General features: G+C 44.1%; 1 protein-coding gene across 4 annotated transcripts in view; it reads left to right on the top strand.

The window, feature by feature from the left end:
- Positions 1–3005: 3005 nt before the first annotated feature.
- Positions 3006–20095, top strand: part of pfdn1 (prefoldin subunit 1) — a 105103-nt gene continuing 88013 nt past the window's right edge. For 2 of the 4 annotated variants that reach the window (XM_085995202.1, XM_085995203.1), the window contains exons 1-2: positions 3006–3113; positions 8308–8474. In XM_085995202.1, coding sequence (XP_085851328.1) covers positions 3081–3113; positions 8308–8474 — 200 coding nt within the window. In that variant the 5' untranslated portion in view covers positions 3006–3080. Of the gene's footprint in view, positions 3114–3137; positions 3291–8307; positions 8475–20095 lie in introns of those variants that run through there. The other 2 variants (XM_085995204.1, XM_085995205.1) reach the window with 2 other exon arrangements.

The raw sequence follows: 20095 nt of genomic DNA on the forward strand, positions 1-20095 counted from the left end.
CTGTCTTTTCCCATACCCTCTCCAAGCTCATCTTGTCCATGAGACCAACCTCCTGCTCCCTCGAACCTATTCTCACCAAACTGCTGACCACTCAACTTCCCTTTTTGGGCCCCATGCTAACAAATATCATTAATAGTTCCCTCTCCTTGGGTACTGTCCCCCTCCCCTTCAAATGTGCCATCATCAGCCCCCTCCTCAAAAAATCCAAACTTGACCCTTATTTCCTTGCACACTACCACTCCATCTCCAACCTCCCTTTCCTCGCCAAAGTCCTGGAACACATCGCCATCCAAATCCGTGCCCATTTTCCCAGAGACTCCATGTTTGAATTGCTCCAATCAGGTTTCCGCCCTTGCCACAGCACTGAAATGGCCCTTAGTAAAGTCACAAATGACATCCTATGTGACTGTGATCATGGTAAACTATCCCTCCTCATCCTTCTTGACCTGTCTGCAGCCTTCGACACGCTTGACCACACCATCTTCCTCCAACGCCACTCCTCAGTCATCTAGCTGGGTGAGACTGCCCTTGCCTGGTTCCATTCTTATCTATCCAGTCATAGCCAGAGAATCACCTACAATGGCTTCTCTTCCCGCTCCCGCACCATTACCTCTGGAGTCCCCCAAGGATCTATCCTTGACCCCCTCCTATTTCTCAACTACATGCTGTCCCTCAATGACATCATTCGAAAATACAATGTCAGGCTCCACTTGTACACTGACGACACTCAGCTCTACCTCACCACTACCTCTCTCGACCCCTCAATTGTCTCTGATTTGTCACACTCCTTGTCCGACATCCAGTCCTGGATGAGCAGAAAATTCCTCCAACTAAATATTGGGAAGACCGAAGACATTGTCTTTGGTCCTTGCCACCAACTCCGTTCCCTAGCCACCAACTCCATCCCTCCCCCAGTCACTGTCTGAGGTTGAACCAGACCGTTCACAATTTTGGCGTCATATTTGACCCTGAGATGAGTTTCTGACCACATATCCGCTCCATCAGGAAGACTGCTCATTTCCACCTCCGTAACATCGGCCATCTCCACCCTTGCCTCAGCTCATCTGCTGCTGAAACCCTCATCCATGCCTTTGTTACCTCTAGAGTTGACTATTCCAACACACTCCTGGCTGGTCTCCCATCTTCCACCCTCCATAAACTTGAACTCATCCAAAACTCTGTTGCCCGTATCCTAACTCGCACCAAGACCCGTTAACTCATTACCCCTGTGCTCACTGACCTACATTGGCTCCCAGTCCAGCAATGCCTTGATTTTAAAATTATCACATCCTTGTTTTCAAATCCCTCCATGGCCTTGCCCCTCCCCGTCTCTGTAGCCTCCTCCAGCACTACAACCCTCCAAGATCTCTGCGCTCCTCCAATTCTGGTCTCCCCAATTTTAATTGCTCCACCATTGGTGGCAGTGCCTTCAGCTGCCTGGGCCCTAGGCTTGGTAATTCCCTCCCTAAGCCTCTCCGCTTCTCTACTTCACTCTCCTCCTTTAAGATGCTCCTTAAAACCTACCTCTTTGACTAAGCTTTTGGTCACCGGCCCTAATATCTCCTAACGTGGCTTGGTGTCAAATTTTGTTTGATAACACTCCTGCGAAATGCCTTAGGATGTTTTACTATGTTAAAAGCGCTACATAAATGAAAGTTGTTTTAGTTGTTGTTGTGGGGGGGATCACATGAGGCCAGATGTGAGAGAATAAATTGCATTAAAGTGGAGGAAATCACAGAGATAGTATAGGGGTAAGGATGTGGAAAGAGTTGGGACGCAGAGGGGGAATTTGAAATTGATGTATTCTGGGATAGGGAGCCAGTGTAGGTCAGCAAGGATTGGAGTGAAAGATAAATAGGAACTAGTGTAGGACAGGATGCAGCCTGTGGAATTTTGGACGAGCTGGAATCTGTGGAGGGTGAAGCTTGAGAGGCTGGGGAATAGATTATGGAGCTGACAAAAATGTCATAAAGTGTTCTGGGAGTAAGGCAGGCAATATTGCTGTTGTCTTGGTGGTGACTAGGATTGGGGTTTGAAGCGCAGTTCTGTGTTAAGTAGGACATTGAGGTTACAGACTGTCTGGTGCAGCCTAAGCAAGGGACAAAGATGGGATCAGTAGCAAAGTTATGCTATTTTGGTGAGGGCCAAATATGCTGGCTTCAGTCTTCCCAGTGTTTAATTGGAGGAAATGTTGGCTCATTCATGTCTTCAGCTCTGACATACAATCTTGCAGCATGAAGTAATTCTGGAGTTGAAAGAAGTGGTAGAGATGTTAGAACTGGGGTGTCAATGGCATACAGACACAGAATCCCCACAGTGCAGATAGAGGCCATTTCGGCCCATCGAGCCTGCACCGACACATATCCCACCCTATCCCCGTAACCCCACGTATTTAATCCCCTAACACTAAGGGTCAATTTATCATAGTCAAATCAACCTAACCCGCACATCTTTGGACTGTGGGAGGAAACCGGAGCACCCGGAGGAAACCCACGCAGACACAGGGAGAATAACCCCATTTATTTAACCGGAGTGGCACATTCAACAACAACTTGTATTTATATAGCGTCTTTAACGTAGTAAAACGTCCCAAGGCCCTTCATAGGAATATTATAAGACAGAAGTGTGAGTGGCCCATTCTTTTTGGATAAGCCTAAACGGTAAGTGTTAACAGGCTATTCAACTGTAGGGACCTCACAATCGAGCCTGTTCCTATAAGCAAGCAGAACATCCACGCCCAGGGGCCACTAGACTGCTTACTCTTCTCCCCTCCAGAGCTCAGAGGTTCTGAAGGCATTTGCGGGGCCACGAACACTGCCTCAGTTGAAGCCACCCTACTCAGTCTAGATCAGTAACTGAACGTGGGAATCTTCCTACTTCAAGCGTAGTTGTGTGTTGACGAGAAAAGAATGAACACCACAATAAAGGCTTAAAAAAAAAACTATTGTCAATATTGAGTCAAGTGGCATTGAGCTGCTGCGGTCGTTTTCTTCCCATTCTGTCGCTGGAAGTGTTTGGCTTGAAGAGGAAAGAAGGGCACTGGAGAAGGTGCGAGCTGCGCATGCTCACGCCCTCTGAACATGGCTGCCCCCGTGGACCTGGAGCTGAAGAAGGTACAGAGAGGCGGTGGAGGCTTAGAGCTTCGCGCTTTTGTGTTCTTTTGATGATTGATCGCCAGCTTTAAGTTCCCAAGAGTAGAAAGCACGAGTCAGGGAGCGTTTTTTAAAAATATAATTGTTCCGTGTTCGGCGGGCATTAAAAGCTTGGAGGTGATGCAGGCCCGGCTACAAGTGAGCACTTCTTCACGTTGTCGAATTGAAATACTGTATGTGTTGTATAATAAATACACAGCAGTAATAGCATTTCTGACATTCCAGGAAGGAGGTATTTCTAAGCGTTTACGTTTACAAGGTTTTGCCATGTTCTGGCAAAAATTATAGTTCAGTTCCGGTGGGATGGGGATAACTTCATTTTTATGGCAGAGCGTAGCTGTTGACAAAACGTTTATTTTTACATGTAAATATTATTTAAAAACAAAATGCTGGAAGTGCACAGCAAGCCTGAAAGAGAAATACAGATCATTTTGGGTGGCACCCTTCACGTGTTCTTGCTAATGCTGATTGACCTCTTAATATTTACAGTTTTTCTTTCTTTCAGCATTCACAATTTATTTTTATCTCCTAGATTAAGGGAAGATATTCATCATGGTATTTTTCCCTCCATGTTTATTTCATGCTCTTAATGCTCATTTAGGTTTTTAAAATCATAAGAGACTGTTAATTAAGGTTGAAGCCCATGGAATTGAAGGCAAATTATTGACCTGGGTAGGAAATTGGCTGAGTGGCAGGAGACCAAGTAGAGATAATGGGTAGGTACTCAAATGGCAGGATGTGACTAGTGGTGTCCGGCAGGGATCTGTGTTCGGCCCTCAACTGTTCACAGTATTTATTGATGACTTAGATGATGATATAGAAAGTCACATATCCAAATTTGCCAATGACACAAAGCTAGGCGGCAGTGCAGATGAAAGCATAAAATTACAAAGGGACATCGATAGATTAAGTAAATGGGCAAAATTGTGGCAAATGGATTTCAATGTAGGCAAATGTGATTCATCCACTTTGGACACGAAGTGGATAGGGCAGAGTACTTTCTAAATGGTGAAAAGCTAAAAACAGTGGAGGTCCAAAAAGACTTTTGTTGGGGTGGGGGTCCAGGTACATAGATCATTAAAATGTCATGAACAGGCACAGAAAATAATCTAAAAGGCTAATGGAATGCTGGCTTTTATATCTAGAGGACCAGAATGCAAGGGGGTAGAAGTTATGCTACAGCTATACAAAACCCTGGTTAGACCACACCTGGAGTACTGTGAGCAGTTCTGGGCACCACACCTTAGGAAGGATATATTGGCCTTGGAGGGAGTACAATGTAGGTTTACCAGAATGATACCCGGACTCCAAGGGTTAAATTGTGAGGCGAGATTACACAAATTAGGGTTCTATTCCCTAAAATTTAGAAGGTTAAGGGGTGATTTGATCGAAGTTTTCAAGATATTAATGGGAACAGATAGGGTAGATAGAGAGAAACTATTTCCGTTGGTTGGGGAGTCTAGGACTAAGGGGCATAGTCTAAAAATTAGAGCCAGACCTTTCAGGAGTGAAATTAGGAAACACTTCTACACACAAAGTAGAAGTTTGGAACTCTTTCACAAACGGTAATTGATGCTAGGTCAATTGTTGGAGTTAGGTCGCAGATCGACCATGATCTCATTGAATGGTGGAATGGCCCAAGGGGCTAATTGACCTACTCCTGTTCCTATGTTCCTAAGTAACTCACTTCTAAAGATTAGTTGCCTTGAGAGGTTGGTGGTCTTTCCCCTTGAACTATGGTGATGGCGCATCTACAATGGTGTGAGATCGGAAATTCCAGGATATTAACCCAGTGATGATGAAGGAACAGTGATATGTGTCGAAGTTAGGATGGTGTGTGACTTGGAGGTGATGGGTCGAGAACTAGAGGAAACAGACCTAAAGTGATTGGCAGAAGAACCAAAGGCGACATGAGGAATAACTTGTTACGCAGCGAGTGGTTAGGGTCTGGAATGCACTGCCTTAGAGGGTGGTGGAGGCAAATTCAATTGTGGCTTTCAAAAGGGAATTTGTAGGGCTACGGGGAAAGGGCGGGCGAGTGGGACTAGCTGAAGTGCTCTTGCAGAGAGCCGGCATGGGCTCAACAGGCCGAATCACAGAATCACAGAAACCCCACAATGCAGATAGAGGCCATTTCGGCCCATCGAGCCTGCACTGACACATATCCCACCCGATCCCCGTAACCCCTACACCAACACATTTCCCACCCTATCCCTGTAACCCCACGTATTTAATCCCCCTAACACTAAGGGTCAATTTATCATAGCCAATCAACCTAACCCGCACATCTTTGGACTGTGGGAGGAAACCGGAGCACCCGGAGAAAACCCACGCAAACACGGGGAGAATGTGCAAACTCCACACAGACAGTCGCCCGAGGCCGGATTCGAACCCGGGTCTTTGGCGCTGTGAGGCAACAGTGCTAACCACTATGCCACCGTGCTGCCCTGACGGCCTCCTATGCTGTAACCATTCTATGGTGTTCCCATTGCTGCATTTGCCCCTCTCGGTGGTAGAGGTTGCTGGGGAGGGGGTTCTGTCAAAGAAACCATGGCGAGTTGCTGAAGTGCATGCCATAGATTGTATGTACTGAAGCCACAGAGTGCCAGTGATGGAGGGGGTGGATATTAACTTCAATGGCAGGGGAACCCATCAAGTGAACTGTAGCATGCAGTGAGTAATTTAAGATTCAGTTAGGTGATGCACAGGTAGAATAAACAATATGGCCCGGATTTTGCGGTCAGAATGACGGCGTACTCTCCTTTGAAATAGACCGCAAGTTCAGGATTTCCGTATGCGCTAAATCCCAAACTTACGATCTGTCAAGTTCCGACTTGACATGATCTGCACTGATGGGGAAATCCTTATTGCTGGCGCAGAGTTGGGCTAATTGCCTGTTTGCATAGCGTAAGGGGATACCTCCTGACAAATCCAAGTAATTTTAAAAGCTATATGAGGCTGGAAATGGAAACATTTTAGGATTTTTTCCATGAAAAGTTTGGAGGAAGTGGTTGCTACATTGAAGGTTTTACTTATTTTTTTTGCATCTATAAATCTGTGCAGAAAGTGGAGGAAAGGGGAAAAAAAAACCCTTATTACTAGAGCCTTCCGGGACTTAATGTGCATAAACAGCTATGTTGTAAATTGTTTTCAAATTTGTTCATGGGATGTGGGCATTACTGGCAAGGCCAGCATTTATTGCTCATCCCTAATTGCCCTTGAGAAGGTGGTGGTGAGCCGCCGCCTTGAACCACTGCAGTCCTTGTGGTGATGGAACTCCCACAGTGCTGTTAGGGAGGGAGTGCCAGGATTTTGACCCAGTGACGATGAAGGAACGGCAATATACTTCCAAGTCAAGATGGTGTGTAACTTGGAGGGGAACTTGGAGGTGGTGGTGTTGCCATGCGCCTGCTGCCCTTGTCCTTCTAGGTGGTAGAAGTCATGGGTTTGGGAGGTGCTGCCGAAGAACTCTTGGCGAGTTGCTGCAGTGCATCTTGTAGATGGTACACACTGCTGCCATGGTACACCTGTGGTGGAGGGATTGAATGCTATCATTGGGGATGTTTATGGAACCTCCTCCTCCCGTTAGTTGTTTAATTGTCCACCACCATTCACGACTGGATGTGGCAGGACTGCAGAGCTTTGATCTGATCCGTTGATTGTGGGATCGCTTAGCCCTGTCTATAGCATGCTGCTTCCGCTGTTTAGCATGCATGTAGTCCTGTGTTGCAGCTTCCCCAGGTTGGTACCTCATTTTTAGGTACGCCTGGTGCTGCTCCTGGCATGCTCTTCTACACTCTTCATTGAACCAGGGTTGGTCCCCTGGCTTCATGGTAATGGTAGAATGAGGGATATGCCAGGTCATGAGGTTACAGATTGTGGTGGAATACAATACCACGTGATCCCAGGTATGCTTCCGCACACGGTGCGCCCTGGGATCCGTGGGCCTGGGTCACTACGCTGCTCTCTACTGCGCAGCATTTGCCAGCAAGTTCTCGAGGGAGGGTCCCCATCAGGTCAGTTCGTAATCCATTCGGATGCCGGCGATGTAATCCGCAGTTACTCCGCCGACCGCAAAATCATAATAGATGTCAAATTTCTGTCCACTGACTGGATTAGATTACAGCTGCAATAATGAAGTCACAACAGTTGGTTATGGCATATAAATGCCACCATTTATTAGCACAAACAACTACTGATTGAGCAAAAAAGCTGAATAAAGTAATCTCATCACTTAAAACTGCATATTTTATGAACAATAAGAAATAGCGGAGTTATTTCAAGCCTATAATTTTGCAGTTCAGGTGACCATTGTAAACTTAGATATTAAACTGTTTAAGCAAGTACTGTACATCCTTTTAAATGAATGTGAATTGAAAATCCAAACTAAATTATATCTATAGCTGTTCTAGTCACTTCTATTCTCTCCTAAGTAGTAAATGTATTTTTTTATAACCCAAGTTAGTCAACTCTTGTATGTTTTATGGCTTCTTCTAAAAATCATAATTTATTTTCTTGTCAGCTTTTCCTCTTCCTCTTCTGGAGATGTTGATCCCTCCCAGGAGTGGTGATCCACCTTTGGTAGCTTGTCCTTGTGGCCATTGTTTGTGTCACTAGGCTATTTTAACTGCAGGGGCATTGTCTTTGGTAGGACGTTGGTCAGCTGGTTGGATCCATTGACTTATATACTGTATTTCAGTTTGAATGCCAGATGAAAAGAGATTAGGCCCCTGCCTTCCTCTCTTGAACTCTAGGACTTTTGATAGATTAAATTGAAGGGGGAGTGGGGGCTTGCCTTCCATCAGAAAGTAAGAATACACCCTCCTAGATGTGCTTCAAGTAATTTGGGTTGCTTTCTAGAGATTTGTGAAAAGAAAACTATTGATCCTTGGCATCATGCCCAATTCCTTGTAGATTTCTGTGAAAAACTGAAAGCACAGAGCAGTGCCATGTGATACTGAGAAGTTGTAAAGGTGTTTTTGACATGACTACTGCAGGTTTATAGAGCAATAATCAGAAGTTGATGACAAGAAAATTATATGTCTAAAACAAGATAATATCTTTATAAACTGTAATGCTAATACATAATGTTGATATTGACTTTAAAGCCAGTTATAGTCATACTTTAAATTACTTTTCTGTGTACTTTCCTCAGGCTTTTGCTGAATTGCAGACCAAGGTGCTTGATACACAACAGAAGGTGAAACTTGCCGATTTGCAGATTGAACAATTAAACAGGACCAAGAAACATGCTCATTTAACAGATGGAGAGATATCTACAATGCCAGAAGAAGCACGCATGTATGAAGGTGTTGGTAGAATGTAAGTAATATTTTCTCAATCTCCTAAAATGGAATGAAAATTAGGAAACCCAGATCTCCTATCGTATCTTTTTAAAAGTCTGCTCCCTTTTTCAAATTTCCCTGCGCCTTGCATTATTTCTGAGCCAAGAGGAGAGTTCCTAGTTTCAGCTGTGCTGCTGAGAAGAGGCTAGGTATTTCATGACAGGGAGGGGGGAAATTAGAGGGCCGTTAATTCCCAATCTTGCACATCTCTTGGTTGGTGTATAGCAGGATTTACAGAGGCTTTACACCAGGTCTCCTTAACAGAAGATGTGTATAGTACAGTATAAGGCAAACGGAAGAAAATATAATGTTCTGTAAGTAATTAAAATTTATTAAGTAAAATTTGGAAATAAAAAGCTGGTACCAGTAAAAGTGACTATGAAGTTGTCGGATTGTCATAAAAACCCAACTGGTTCATTAATGTCCTTTGGAGAAGGAAATCTGCCGTCCTTACTCTGTCTGTCTGGCCTATATGTGACTCTAGCCCAACACCCATGTGGTTGACTCTTAAACTGCCCTCTGAAGTGGCCTAGGAAGCCACTTAGGTGTATCAAATCACTAGAAAGGAAAGAAAAAGTAAACTGGACGCACCACTTGGCTAAGACCTAGGCATTAAATCAGGACACAACAAAGGCACAGCCAGCCCAGTTGACCCTGCAAAGTCCTCCTCACTAATATCTGTGGATTGGTGCCAAAGTTGGGAGAGTTGTCCCACACACTAGTCAAGCAACAGCCTGACATAGTCATACTCACCTATTAGCCAACGTCCCAGACAACTCCCATCACCATACCTGGATATGTCCTGCCCCACCGGCAGCACATGCCCACCAGAAGTGTCGGCACAGTGGTAAACTGTTAGAGGAAGGTCACCTTGCGAGTCCTTAATGTTGACTCTAGACCTCATGGCTTCAGGTCAAACTTGGTCAAGAAAACCTCCTGCTGGTTACCACTTACTGCTCTTCCTCAGTACTTGGAGGAAGAACTGAGGATAGCAAGGACACCATGTACTCTGAGTGGGGGAACTTCAATGTCCATCACCAACAGTGGCTTGGTAGTACCACTGTAGGCCGAGTCCTGAACAACATAACTGCCAGACTGGGCTTGTGGCAAGTGGTGAGAGAACCAACACAAGGGAATAACCTACGAACGCACCAATCTATCTGTCGCAGATGCATCCGTCCATGACGGTATTGGTAGGAGTGACCACCACACTGTCTTTGTAGAGACCAAGTCCTGTCTTCACACTGAGGACACTCTCCGTTGTGTGGTGCGGCACTATCACCGTGTTAAATTGGATAGATTAAGAACAGATCTAGCAGCTCAAAACTGGACATCCATGAGGTGCTGTTGTCCATTAGCAGCAGCAGAATTGTATACCATCACAATTTGTAGCTTCATGGCCTGGCATACCCCTCAGTCCTCCATCACCATCAAGCCAGATGACCAACCTGTTTCAGTGAGGAGTGCAGAAGAGCATGCTTGGAACAGCACCAGGCATACCTGAAAATGAGCTCCCAACCAGTTCAAGCTACAGCACAGGACTACATGGATACTAAACAGCAAAAGCAGCATGCTATAGACAGAGCTAAGCGATCTCTCAACCAACTGATCTGGTCAAAGCTCTGCAGCCCTGCTATATCCAATTGTGAATGGTGGTGGACAATTAAGTAATGAGATGAGTAGGCTCCATGAATATCCCATCCTAAGGGGGGAATTTTTCGGGGGGGTCAGCGGGCACGTTCGGTGGCGGGTTGGGTGGGGAAAAAAATGTTTTGACAGCGGTTCGGGACCCCACTGTCAACCCGCCACCATGAGTCATTCCCAGATGTCGGGTCTGGCAGCGCTGAACAGACCCGACATGCAGCGGCGGGGAGGCAATTAAGGTCATTATGACCTTGTTGACAGCCCATTAAGAAGTATTTTGAGCTCACCGTTACATTTTACGAGGTTGCCCACGGGGTCCATGCTGCTCGAGGATCATGTCAGGTAAGCAGGTCGGGAGTTGTCACCATGGAATCATCTCATTACTTGATAGCTGCAAATATGCTATAAAAGCTCCCATCTCACAGCTGTTCACTTTCCAAGCTCAGAAGCTGTTGCTTACTGCATTTGGAAGACAGATTGAGCTTTATGCAGGTTGCAAGTGTTTGGAGTAAACTGTCTATCCAGTGTCATCTCATTGGAACAACCTCTCTCACCATTGACAGATCGCTTCTGTCATCTCAAGTTCACCTGTCATCTATTACATTAGCATCTGTGCCCTTGAAACTATCTCACCTTGGTCCTCAGAATCCCACCATGATCAGCCCCAACACCAGCAGCACCAACGACAACACCAACCTTCAACCTTCTCCGCAATCAACTGATGCTGCACAGGGCATCAGCACCCGACCACATTGCTGCCCGGGACGCCAGTGATGGCCTCGCCATAGCCAGATTTACTTCACTTGACACTGTACACCCTAGCTGCCACATGATGTGCCAGGTTGGCACCACCCCACACCAACAACACAAAGCATCCCTACAATGCCCAAGTCATTCTTTTCATACTCATGACCATTTTGGGGGAGGGGTACCATTATGTCTCACCATTCACTGCAACTCACTAAGTCACTTCCAAAGATGCACACAGATCTGTCCAAGAATGCAAAGTGTTGAAAATAAAGCTTTCAATGTTTGACACCACATTAACAGAAACTTTACATGAACATTGCATAAAACACCCAAGTGCCTACACTTGTGTGTTGTAGTTGATAAGCTCGGACTAGGGTGAGTGTGAAGGGTGGCTAGTGAGATGGGGAAGTGATAATGTAGATAGAGAGGGATGGGTGGAGGTGCAAGGTAAGTTGGTGTGAGTAAGGATGTGCAGGAGTAGGGTAGGGAAGGCTGAGTGATGGGGATGTGATGAGTGGCACAGCAGGATGAGGTTGAGTGTGGCTTTGCAGTTACATTTTGTGCAACCAGGCTGCGTTGGTCTCCTGTGGAGGCCTCTTCTGCCCATTGGAAGGGAAGAGAACCTCCCTGCGTACTGTGACTCCCTCCATAATCATATGCAGTGCTTGTCAATGTTTGCAGCACCTCAATGCTGTAGAGCACTGATAGCACAACTGTCAAACTAAATTTGCACATGGTCCCTTTAAGGAAACCAGCTGATGATACGTCATCAGACCCTCTTCCTTCAATTGGCTGGCAAATGTGCTGGGTGGGCTTAACAAGCCCAATCGGGGAAAATCATTTTGGACGGTGGTCTGGAGCCAGCAGTGAGTTCGGGACCCGCCACAGACCTGCCAAGGTTGGGGAAATCGCGGCCCTAATGATGGTGGAGCTCAGCACGTGAATTCAAAGACAAGACTGAAGCATTTGTAACCATCTTCAGCCAGAAGTGCCAAGTGGATGATCGTTACTCACAATAAATTGCTCACTGATACTCAGTTTTGGGTTCTGGCAGGACCATTGAGCTCCAGACCTCATTACAGCCATGGCCCAATCATTGACATACGAGGTGGATTCCAGAGGTGAGGTTAGAGTGACTGCCCTTGATATCAAGGCAGCATTCAACTGAGTGTGGCACCAAGGAATCCTAGTAAAACTGAAGTCAGTGGGGATCATGGGGAAACTGTCCAGTGGAGATGAGGGTACTACCCAGTGTAGTACTAAGCCATAAGATTAAATGTTACCAGTTCAATTCCTTGTCTTTGGTGAGTTAGATGATTCTAGCTGCAGTAGCACTTTGGGCATTACAATGGGCCTCCTTGACTAGAAATTGTGGGGGGGAGGGGAATAAAAATACTGCCATGGTTCCAGTTCCTAATTGCTGAAAAATGTGTGTGTATATGTTATTTGAAATTGAGAGTGGGCTTGGCTGTGATGCCTAATACTGTTGAACTGCCAGTACTTATGGTCTGAGCTTACAAATGAAAAATGGCCACTTGAGTGAGGTTCTACCCTGGTGGGGGGTCAAGGCCTATAGGAGAAGAGGGGGTGGAGAAATAATATTTAATTGGCAGTAATATTACAAGCAGTTGAAATAATGTCATCTCAACCCTGAGATTTATTACTATTTTAGAATAGGAGTGTGTTGTTCTGGAATGTACAGAATTATATCAATTCCTTATCTCAAGTTTAGACCTTTTTCTCTGCTAACATGTGTTATGGTTAAAAGGAACAGATCATTGGTTCCCAGTTGTGCACAATGTGTCATGGTTGTACCAGTTGATTAGGCTAGAAGTAGTATTGAGATTTATCTTAAGAGCTGACATAAAGGAAGCTATATCTTCTCTATTATCTCACAACATGTTGTGAAATGTAAGAATGAAAGGGGAATTAGTACGTGAACGGCTTGCAGATATTGAAGTAGAGATAGATGTTTGTCTATGAAGCCTTCTGGGGAAGTTACACATGTCCACCCTTAAAAATATACTTCAATAAAGCATCCTGTATGTGGAACTTAGTGGTGTAGTGTGTTAGACTGTTCTGTCAACCTAGAATCTGGATTCACATTGAGACTGAGGGTATGAATGTTTCCTCTATCTCAATTCTGGGCACCACACTTTAGGAAGGATGTTAAGGCCTTGGAGAGGGTGCAGAAGAGATTTACTAGAATGGTACCAGGGATGAGGGACTTCAGTTACGTGGAGAGACTGGAGAAGCTGGGATTGTTCTCCTTAGAGCAGAGAAGGTTAAGAGGAGATTTGATAGAGGTGTTCAAAATCGTGAAGGGTTTTGATAGAGTAAATAAGGAGAAACTGTTTCCAGTGGCTGAAGGGTTGATAAACAAGAGGACACAGATTTAAGGTAATTGGCAAAAGAATCAGACGGTATGAAAAATTTACGCAGCGAGTTGTGATCTGGAACTCGCTGCCTGAAAGGGTGGTGAAAGCAGATTCAATAATAACTTTCAAAAGGGAATTGGATAAATACTTGAAGGGGAAAATTTTGTAGGGCTGTGGGGAAAGAGTGGGGCAATGGGACTAATTGGATCGCACGTTCAAAGAGCTGGCACAGGCATGATGGGCTGAATGGCCTCCTGTGCTGTATCATTCTATGATTCTAAGAACTGCTATGTGAAATGAGTTTTTGGGTAGTTTTAATACAATGTGGGTGTGGACCTGAAGTACAAAATTGTCCATAATTTGATACTAATTGGCAATGTTGCTTACAGGATGGCTGGTGTGGGGATGGGAAAGTGGGATATTCGGACAGGATCAGGTTTTTTCTGAGCTTGGAGTTGATATCCATTTTTGAGGAATAGTAGAGGATTCCTCTGCGTCTAGCTGTGCTGGATTTACAAAGTGTAAAGCGTTCCAATGCTTTGATGAGGACAAAAAAATTCTAATGCTTTGGGATTCTAGGTAAAATCATGTTGGTTGAAATGCTAAAATGTGATTACATACTCTTAATTGATACCTTTTGATTGGTATTATTTGAGTATATCCTGCTTGGTCTAGTGACTTTTTAGAGTGTTTATCAGTTTTAGGAAGTATGTTCCAGCTCCAGCCTTTGAATACAATAGACGACTTAAAAGGAAAATGATCAAGGCAGCTGTAGTCTTTTTTTTGGTTTTCCAACATGAACTAGGTACATTTTATTTTTATATGCCTTATAGATTATTTGCATACCTTTGAATACACAAACAATAGGAATTCCAAATATAGTCTATATTTAAATAGACATGACCAGAGGCTTCCTCTTAGTCTTAGTTCCTGTCTAAAGAATGAGCACACTGGAAACTAAGGATGCAACATTGTGTGTCCATAAATAATGAACACTGAAACTGACGTGAATAAAGAAGTAAGTGTTCTGAGGAAAAGCTGCATTTTTTTGTGTTGTAAGCTGCCAGCTGTTCAAGTTTAATCCCATGTGACTGTGAGGATATATATTCTGCCAGTGTCTGTCCCCTGTCTTTAGGAAAATGAACTTGTCAAATGAAAATGTTTCATTAAATTTCATAAGTGATTTAAAAAAAAAAAAAAAGCTTTTTAATAATTTATCTCAAAATATATGAAGTACTAACTTATATATATTTCTGTTTATAGTCCCATCATGTATTTTTGAACATTAAATGGTAGTGCAAATAGCACAATTCAAAATTGTGCACAAAAATAAAGTAACATATCTTGCACTACAAAAATAGCACAACTGTTACAGCACCACTTGGATGCCTGTATATTTGATTCTCATAGTATTTTGACTTTGAATGATTTATACAACCTCTAACCACTGCTTTTGTGGCTGATCTTTGTAATGGTTGCATGCATTATTGGTTTATAGTTGTTATCCCAATCTGGATTGAAGTACTCTCCTTGTTAGACTTTTTAAAGAGGAACGTTTGGTTGGAAGTTCAATTAGTATTTATGGAGGAAAGAAGCTGGGAGGGAGGAAGGGTGTGCTTATGTGTCCCTCTTCCTGATGGGTTGATCAATGCCCAGTTGATACTTTCCCTGGAAATACCCCACTCTCCAGATTAATTGGGGATGGGAAGTAGAAGTGTGGGGAGAAAAAAACTTAAACAAAGTAGGGAGTTAATGAAAGCTGCAGAACATGTAGAGGGATATAGGGTTGCAACAAATGTTACGAAACATAATATGAAGTTGATGTACTTGTCCTCTCCTTGGCTGCACTCCAATTGGGAATATTCTATTCAGAGAGATGATTACATCATTGTAGCTATACTAAGAAAATGATGCTTCATTACATTAATCTGTCCTGGCATACCATGGCTATATTCAAGGATTGGAGGGGTAGATAGCAGAAGGACAGACAGGACTTAAAAAGTAATTTATTAGGTGGTGTTTTTTATGTAAAGTTAGTAGACATTTTTTCAGTTGATCAGGATACCATAAACAGTGAAATGCATATGCTCTGTAAATCAAACTATGACAAAATGCATAATCAACTGTAAATTAAATGATGCAACAAAATAATACAGCTTCTCTTTTGCAGTGTTCTGTGGCTTCATTTTTAAAAATAGCTGTATAATTTGGTTGAAACTTCTTTATCACCTACTGCAGTGATCTAATTGAACAAGCTATTTCTTTTGCTGTTGATATAGTTTTGTAGATTGTAAGAACAGGAGCATCTGGTGCTCCAGATATTGGTGAATCTGGAGAAGAGCTCACGTGCCAGCATGAGTGGTGCATGCGAAGGTCGATTGAAGGTGCAAAAGTAAACTTTTTCATTCGTAATCATTAAAATAAGGGGGGGGAAATCACACAAAAAATAGTTTGTAGATTCTTCAGATAGCCCAGTAGGTAAACAGTTGGTGTGATTGGTACTGCGTCATACAGACCAGAAAATTCCCAGGTTTGATAACTGGTTTGTGTTGATTGAGCTAGTCTCAGATAGGACGATGATGTGGTACCGCAGTCACCTTCAGTGTCCCTGGGAGAGGGACTTGCACTCCAAATCTAGGGACACCGAAATAACAACAGAAAATGCTGGAAAAACTCAGCAGGTCAGGCAACATCTGTGGAGAGAAATTTGAGTTGACGTTTCGGGTTGGACCCTTCTTCAAAACTGGAAAGAAAAGAAACTAGATCGAAGGCAGGGCTGCGATCGGACAAAAGAATAAAAGAAACAAAAGAAGTAAAAGAGATTAGAAGCTAGACGAGATGGTAATAGGCTGGGATTAGGTGTAAAGTGTACTGGCAGGGCAAAAGATAGCTGCCAGGTGTGAGAGAAACAAAAGGAAAGGGGGGGGGGGGGGAAAGGAGTGGAACAATTACAAGAAAAAATGAAATGGGGGCCGAGCTTATGATCTGAAATTGTTGAACTCGATATTGAGTCCGGAAGGCTGCAGAGTGCCTAATCGGAAGATGAGGTGCTGTTCCTCGAGGTTACGTTGAGCTTCCGTGGAACAATACAAGAGGCCAAGGACGGTGAGGTCCGAGTGGGAATGGAGCGGTGAATTAAAATGACAGGCGACCGGAAGCTCAGGTTCACCCTTACGGACTGAACGGAGGTGTTCCGCAAAGCGGTCACCCAATCTGCGTTTGGTCTCCCCAATGTAGAGGAGACCGCATCGTGAGCAGCGAATACAGTATACTAGATTGCGAGAAGTACAAGTAAATCGCTGTTTCCACCCTTCCCTCACCTTCACATGGTCCATCTCTGACTCTTCCCTTCCCTTCCTTGACTTCTCCGTCTCCATCTCTGGGGATAGGTTATCGACCAATATTCACTACAAGCCCACTGACTCCCACAGCTACCTGGACTACGCTTCCTCCCACCCCGCTTCCTGTAAGGACTCTATTCCATTCTCCCAGTTTCTCCGTCTCCGCCGTATCTGCTCCGACGATGCCACCTTCCACACCAGTGCTTCAGACATGTCTTCCTTTTTCCGCAACCGAGGATTCACCTCTACCGTGGTTGACACTGCCCTCGACCGTGTCAGTTCTATCTCCCGCACTTCTGCCCTCACCCATGCCCTGCCCTCACCCCTGCCCCTCCCTCCCGGAACCACGATAGGGTTCCCCTTGTCCTCACCTTTCACCCCACCAGCCTCCACATTCAACGGATCATCCTCCGGCATTTCTGCTACCTCCAAAGTGATCCCACCACCAAACGTATCTTCCCCTCCCCTCCCCTTTCAGCATTCCGCAGGGACCGCTCCCTCCGAGACACCCTAGTCCACTCCTCTATCACCCCAAACAGCCCTTCCCCTTTGCCTGGCACCTTCCCGTGCAAGCGGAGGAGATGTAACACCTGCCCCTATACCTCCCCCCTTCCCAAACACCCCTTCCAGGTGAAACAGCGATTTACTTGTACTTCTCGCAATCTAGTATACTGTATTCGCTGCTCACGATGCGGTCTCCTCTACATTGGGGAGACCAAACGCAGATTGGGTGACCGCTTTGCGGAACACCTCCGTTCAGTCCGTAAGGGTGACCCCGAGCTTCCGGTCGCCTGTCATTTTAATTCACCGCCCCATTTCCCCTTGGACCTCACCGTCCTCGACCTCTTGTATTGTTCCACGGAAGCTCAACGTAACCTCGAGGAACAGCACCTCATCTTCCGATTACGCACTCTGCAGCCTTCCGGACTCAATATCGAGTTCAACAATTTCAGATCATAAGCTCGGCCCCCATTTCATTTTTTCTTGTAATTGTTCCACTCCTTTCCCCCCGCCCCCCCTTTCCTTTTGTTTCTCTCTCACACCTGGCAGCTATCTTTTGCCCTGCCAGTACACTTTACACCTAATCCCAGCCTATTACCATCTCGTCTAGCTTCTAATCTCTTTTACTTCTTTTGTTTCTTTTATTCTTTTGTCCGATCGCAGCTCTGCCTTCGATCTAGTTTCTTTTCTTTCCAGTTTTGAAGAAGGGTTCGACCCGAAACGTCAACTCAAATTTCTCTCCACGGATGTTGCCTGACCTGCTGAGTTTTTCCAGCATTTTCTGTTGTTATTTCGGATTTCCAACATCTGCAGTATTTTGCTATCGTACTAGGGACACCGAGGGTGACTTTGGTACCCTGTCTGAGGCAACAATAATTCTGTCCTGAATGTGGACTTCTAAATGACCCAATGGCTTATGAACTATAGCTAATCAAATCTTTGGAAGGTAACAGTGATTTTATTTTGTAGGTTTCAACCTGCCAAGCATTAAAGAATGAGAGCTTGCAGACATCATTATCCTTAATGGTTGTGCAATCTAAAAAGTAAACTCTGAAGGACACAGACTAGGTGTTCTGATTTTCAAATCAGTCGGGTGCAGAATATTTTTGCCTACAAATCTGTTTATAACTGAAAAATCAAGATACAGTACTACAGATACTGGCAATCTAAAGAAAGTAGAAAATGCTGGAAGCACTCAGCAGACCAGGCAGCATCTGTGGAGAGAATCAGGTTAATGTTTCAGGTTGATGACCTTTCATCGGAACACCTGAAACGTTAACCCTACCTTCCTCTCTCCACAGATGCTCCAACATTTTCCATTTATATTTTTGTTTATAAATCATCAAAGCACTAATTAGATATGCAATGCCTCAATGAAGTGTGAACCATTATTCAATTAATGCTGCCATGCTCAGTATGTTCCCTTGTGCCTTTGAAGCTGTCTTAATGGACAGTTCTGTGCTCTGAGGCCTCTTTCAGCTGTGATAAATACAGGAAGCTGTTGGCCAGTTCTTCAGTTTAACGCATATTTCCAGGTCACAGCGACAAGTCAGATCTCCATGAACACGAAGGCATGCATTTATGTGAAAGCTCATTTAAAGGACTAAGTATCTCATAATTATTTATGTTGGCATAAAAAAAGTGTTTAATGTACCAATCAAAACCATTGCTAATTTTATCTGCTGATTTACCTGCTGTGTACATTTCTTTTTTGTAATAAACAATTTGTAATTGTAGCATGAAATATTTGGTCTATCTGTGTGGTGTTTTCCTGCCTCTTGCAGAGATGAGGAGTATTCCATGTGCATCCTGTATTGCTTCCAGTATATCCCAACATTAAATAAAAGGGTAGATTGTTAGCTGCGAGGAAAGCTGCATCACATTCACTATACGTATAAGGTTAAGTTTCTGGTCATAAGCGCTCCAGGTCTTCTTCTGAAAGCTGCCTTTTGCACTGAGTAAAGAGTGTTGTGCAACAGCCCAAACTGTAACAATGAAGTTAGGCATTCTTGTTTGTGGGAAGCACAGGTATGATATATTAGTACGTAAAGAAATATAGTGACTTTTAGATTCTTGTTTATCTCCAATGTATGCTGTGGTATTTTCCAAGTACTCGTACTACTGATATTTCCTGAAATAAATATATAAATGGGAGTTGTGCAGCTTTAAGATACTTCAGAAGCATTATCGGACTAGTGCATGATTGAAAATAGTTTGCCTGGTCCCTTTAGATTCAAGCTGGAAATGGACAAATTAGAAAAACTGTTATCATTTATATGGCTATACTGACCCCACCTTATGTTTTTTGTCAGCGTTTTCCTTTCTACCATATTAGGCACAGTGTCGTTAACATGCCTGCAAACCATTTGTTGGTGCTACTGTGAGACCCCTGAAAGATTGTTCTGTATCTTAAGAGCACAGCCATGCTCACCTTTCTTCTCCTGTTAGTTAGTAAGCAAATTTGGCATTTTGAGTAGTACTTTTGTAGCTAATCAGTGATGGTTTTTACATATATAATAACATCATAACAAGGTTTATCGTGCAAAGCTCAAGGGATTTCTTTTTTGTTAAACATGGGTGATTTTTTATTCTCTTATTTTTAAATGGTATGAAATTCCTCCAATTTACCACCTCCTCCACACCCCCCCCCCCCCCAACCCCTCATTAGGCTGTAGTCAAGAGAGCAGGCAAATAACTTGCTCCCAAACTTCTGATGCTGTTTTTTGGCCTGGTTCTAGTAGACATGCAACACCAGCATGATGAGAATTTGTGTTTTTTTCCTCTCCTTTCTCAGAAGGCATGGTGCTTCTCTATAGTAGTAAAAGCGAGACTAGGGGCTCAACAGGCTGGGAAGACATGCTCGTGCTCCAATATGCTGCTTTTCTTTTCCATTCATTTATATTATTCCTTTTTAGGTTTCTTTTGCATACACCATTTTCCAATCGGGAGTGTGAGCAAGCGACTGCCTCTTGAGTTCTCTGCCT

This window comes from Somniosus microcephalus, chromosome 8, assembly GCF_052327205.1.
Source record: "Somniosus microcephalus isolate GS21.2 chromosome 8, FLI_Smic_1.0, whole genome shotgun sequence".
Taxonomy (NCBI): Eukaryota; Metazoa; Chordata; class Chondrichthyes; order Squaliformes; family Somniosidae; genus Somniosus; species Somniosus microcephalus.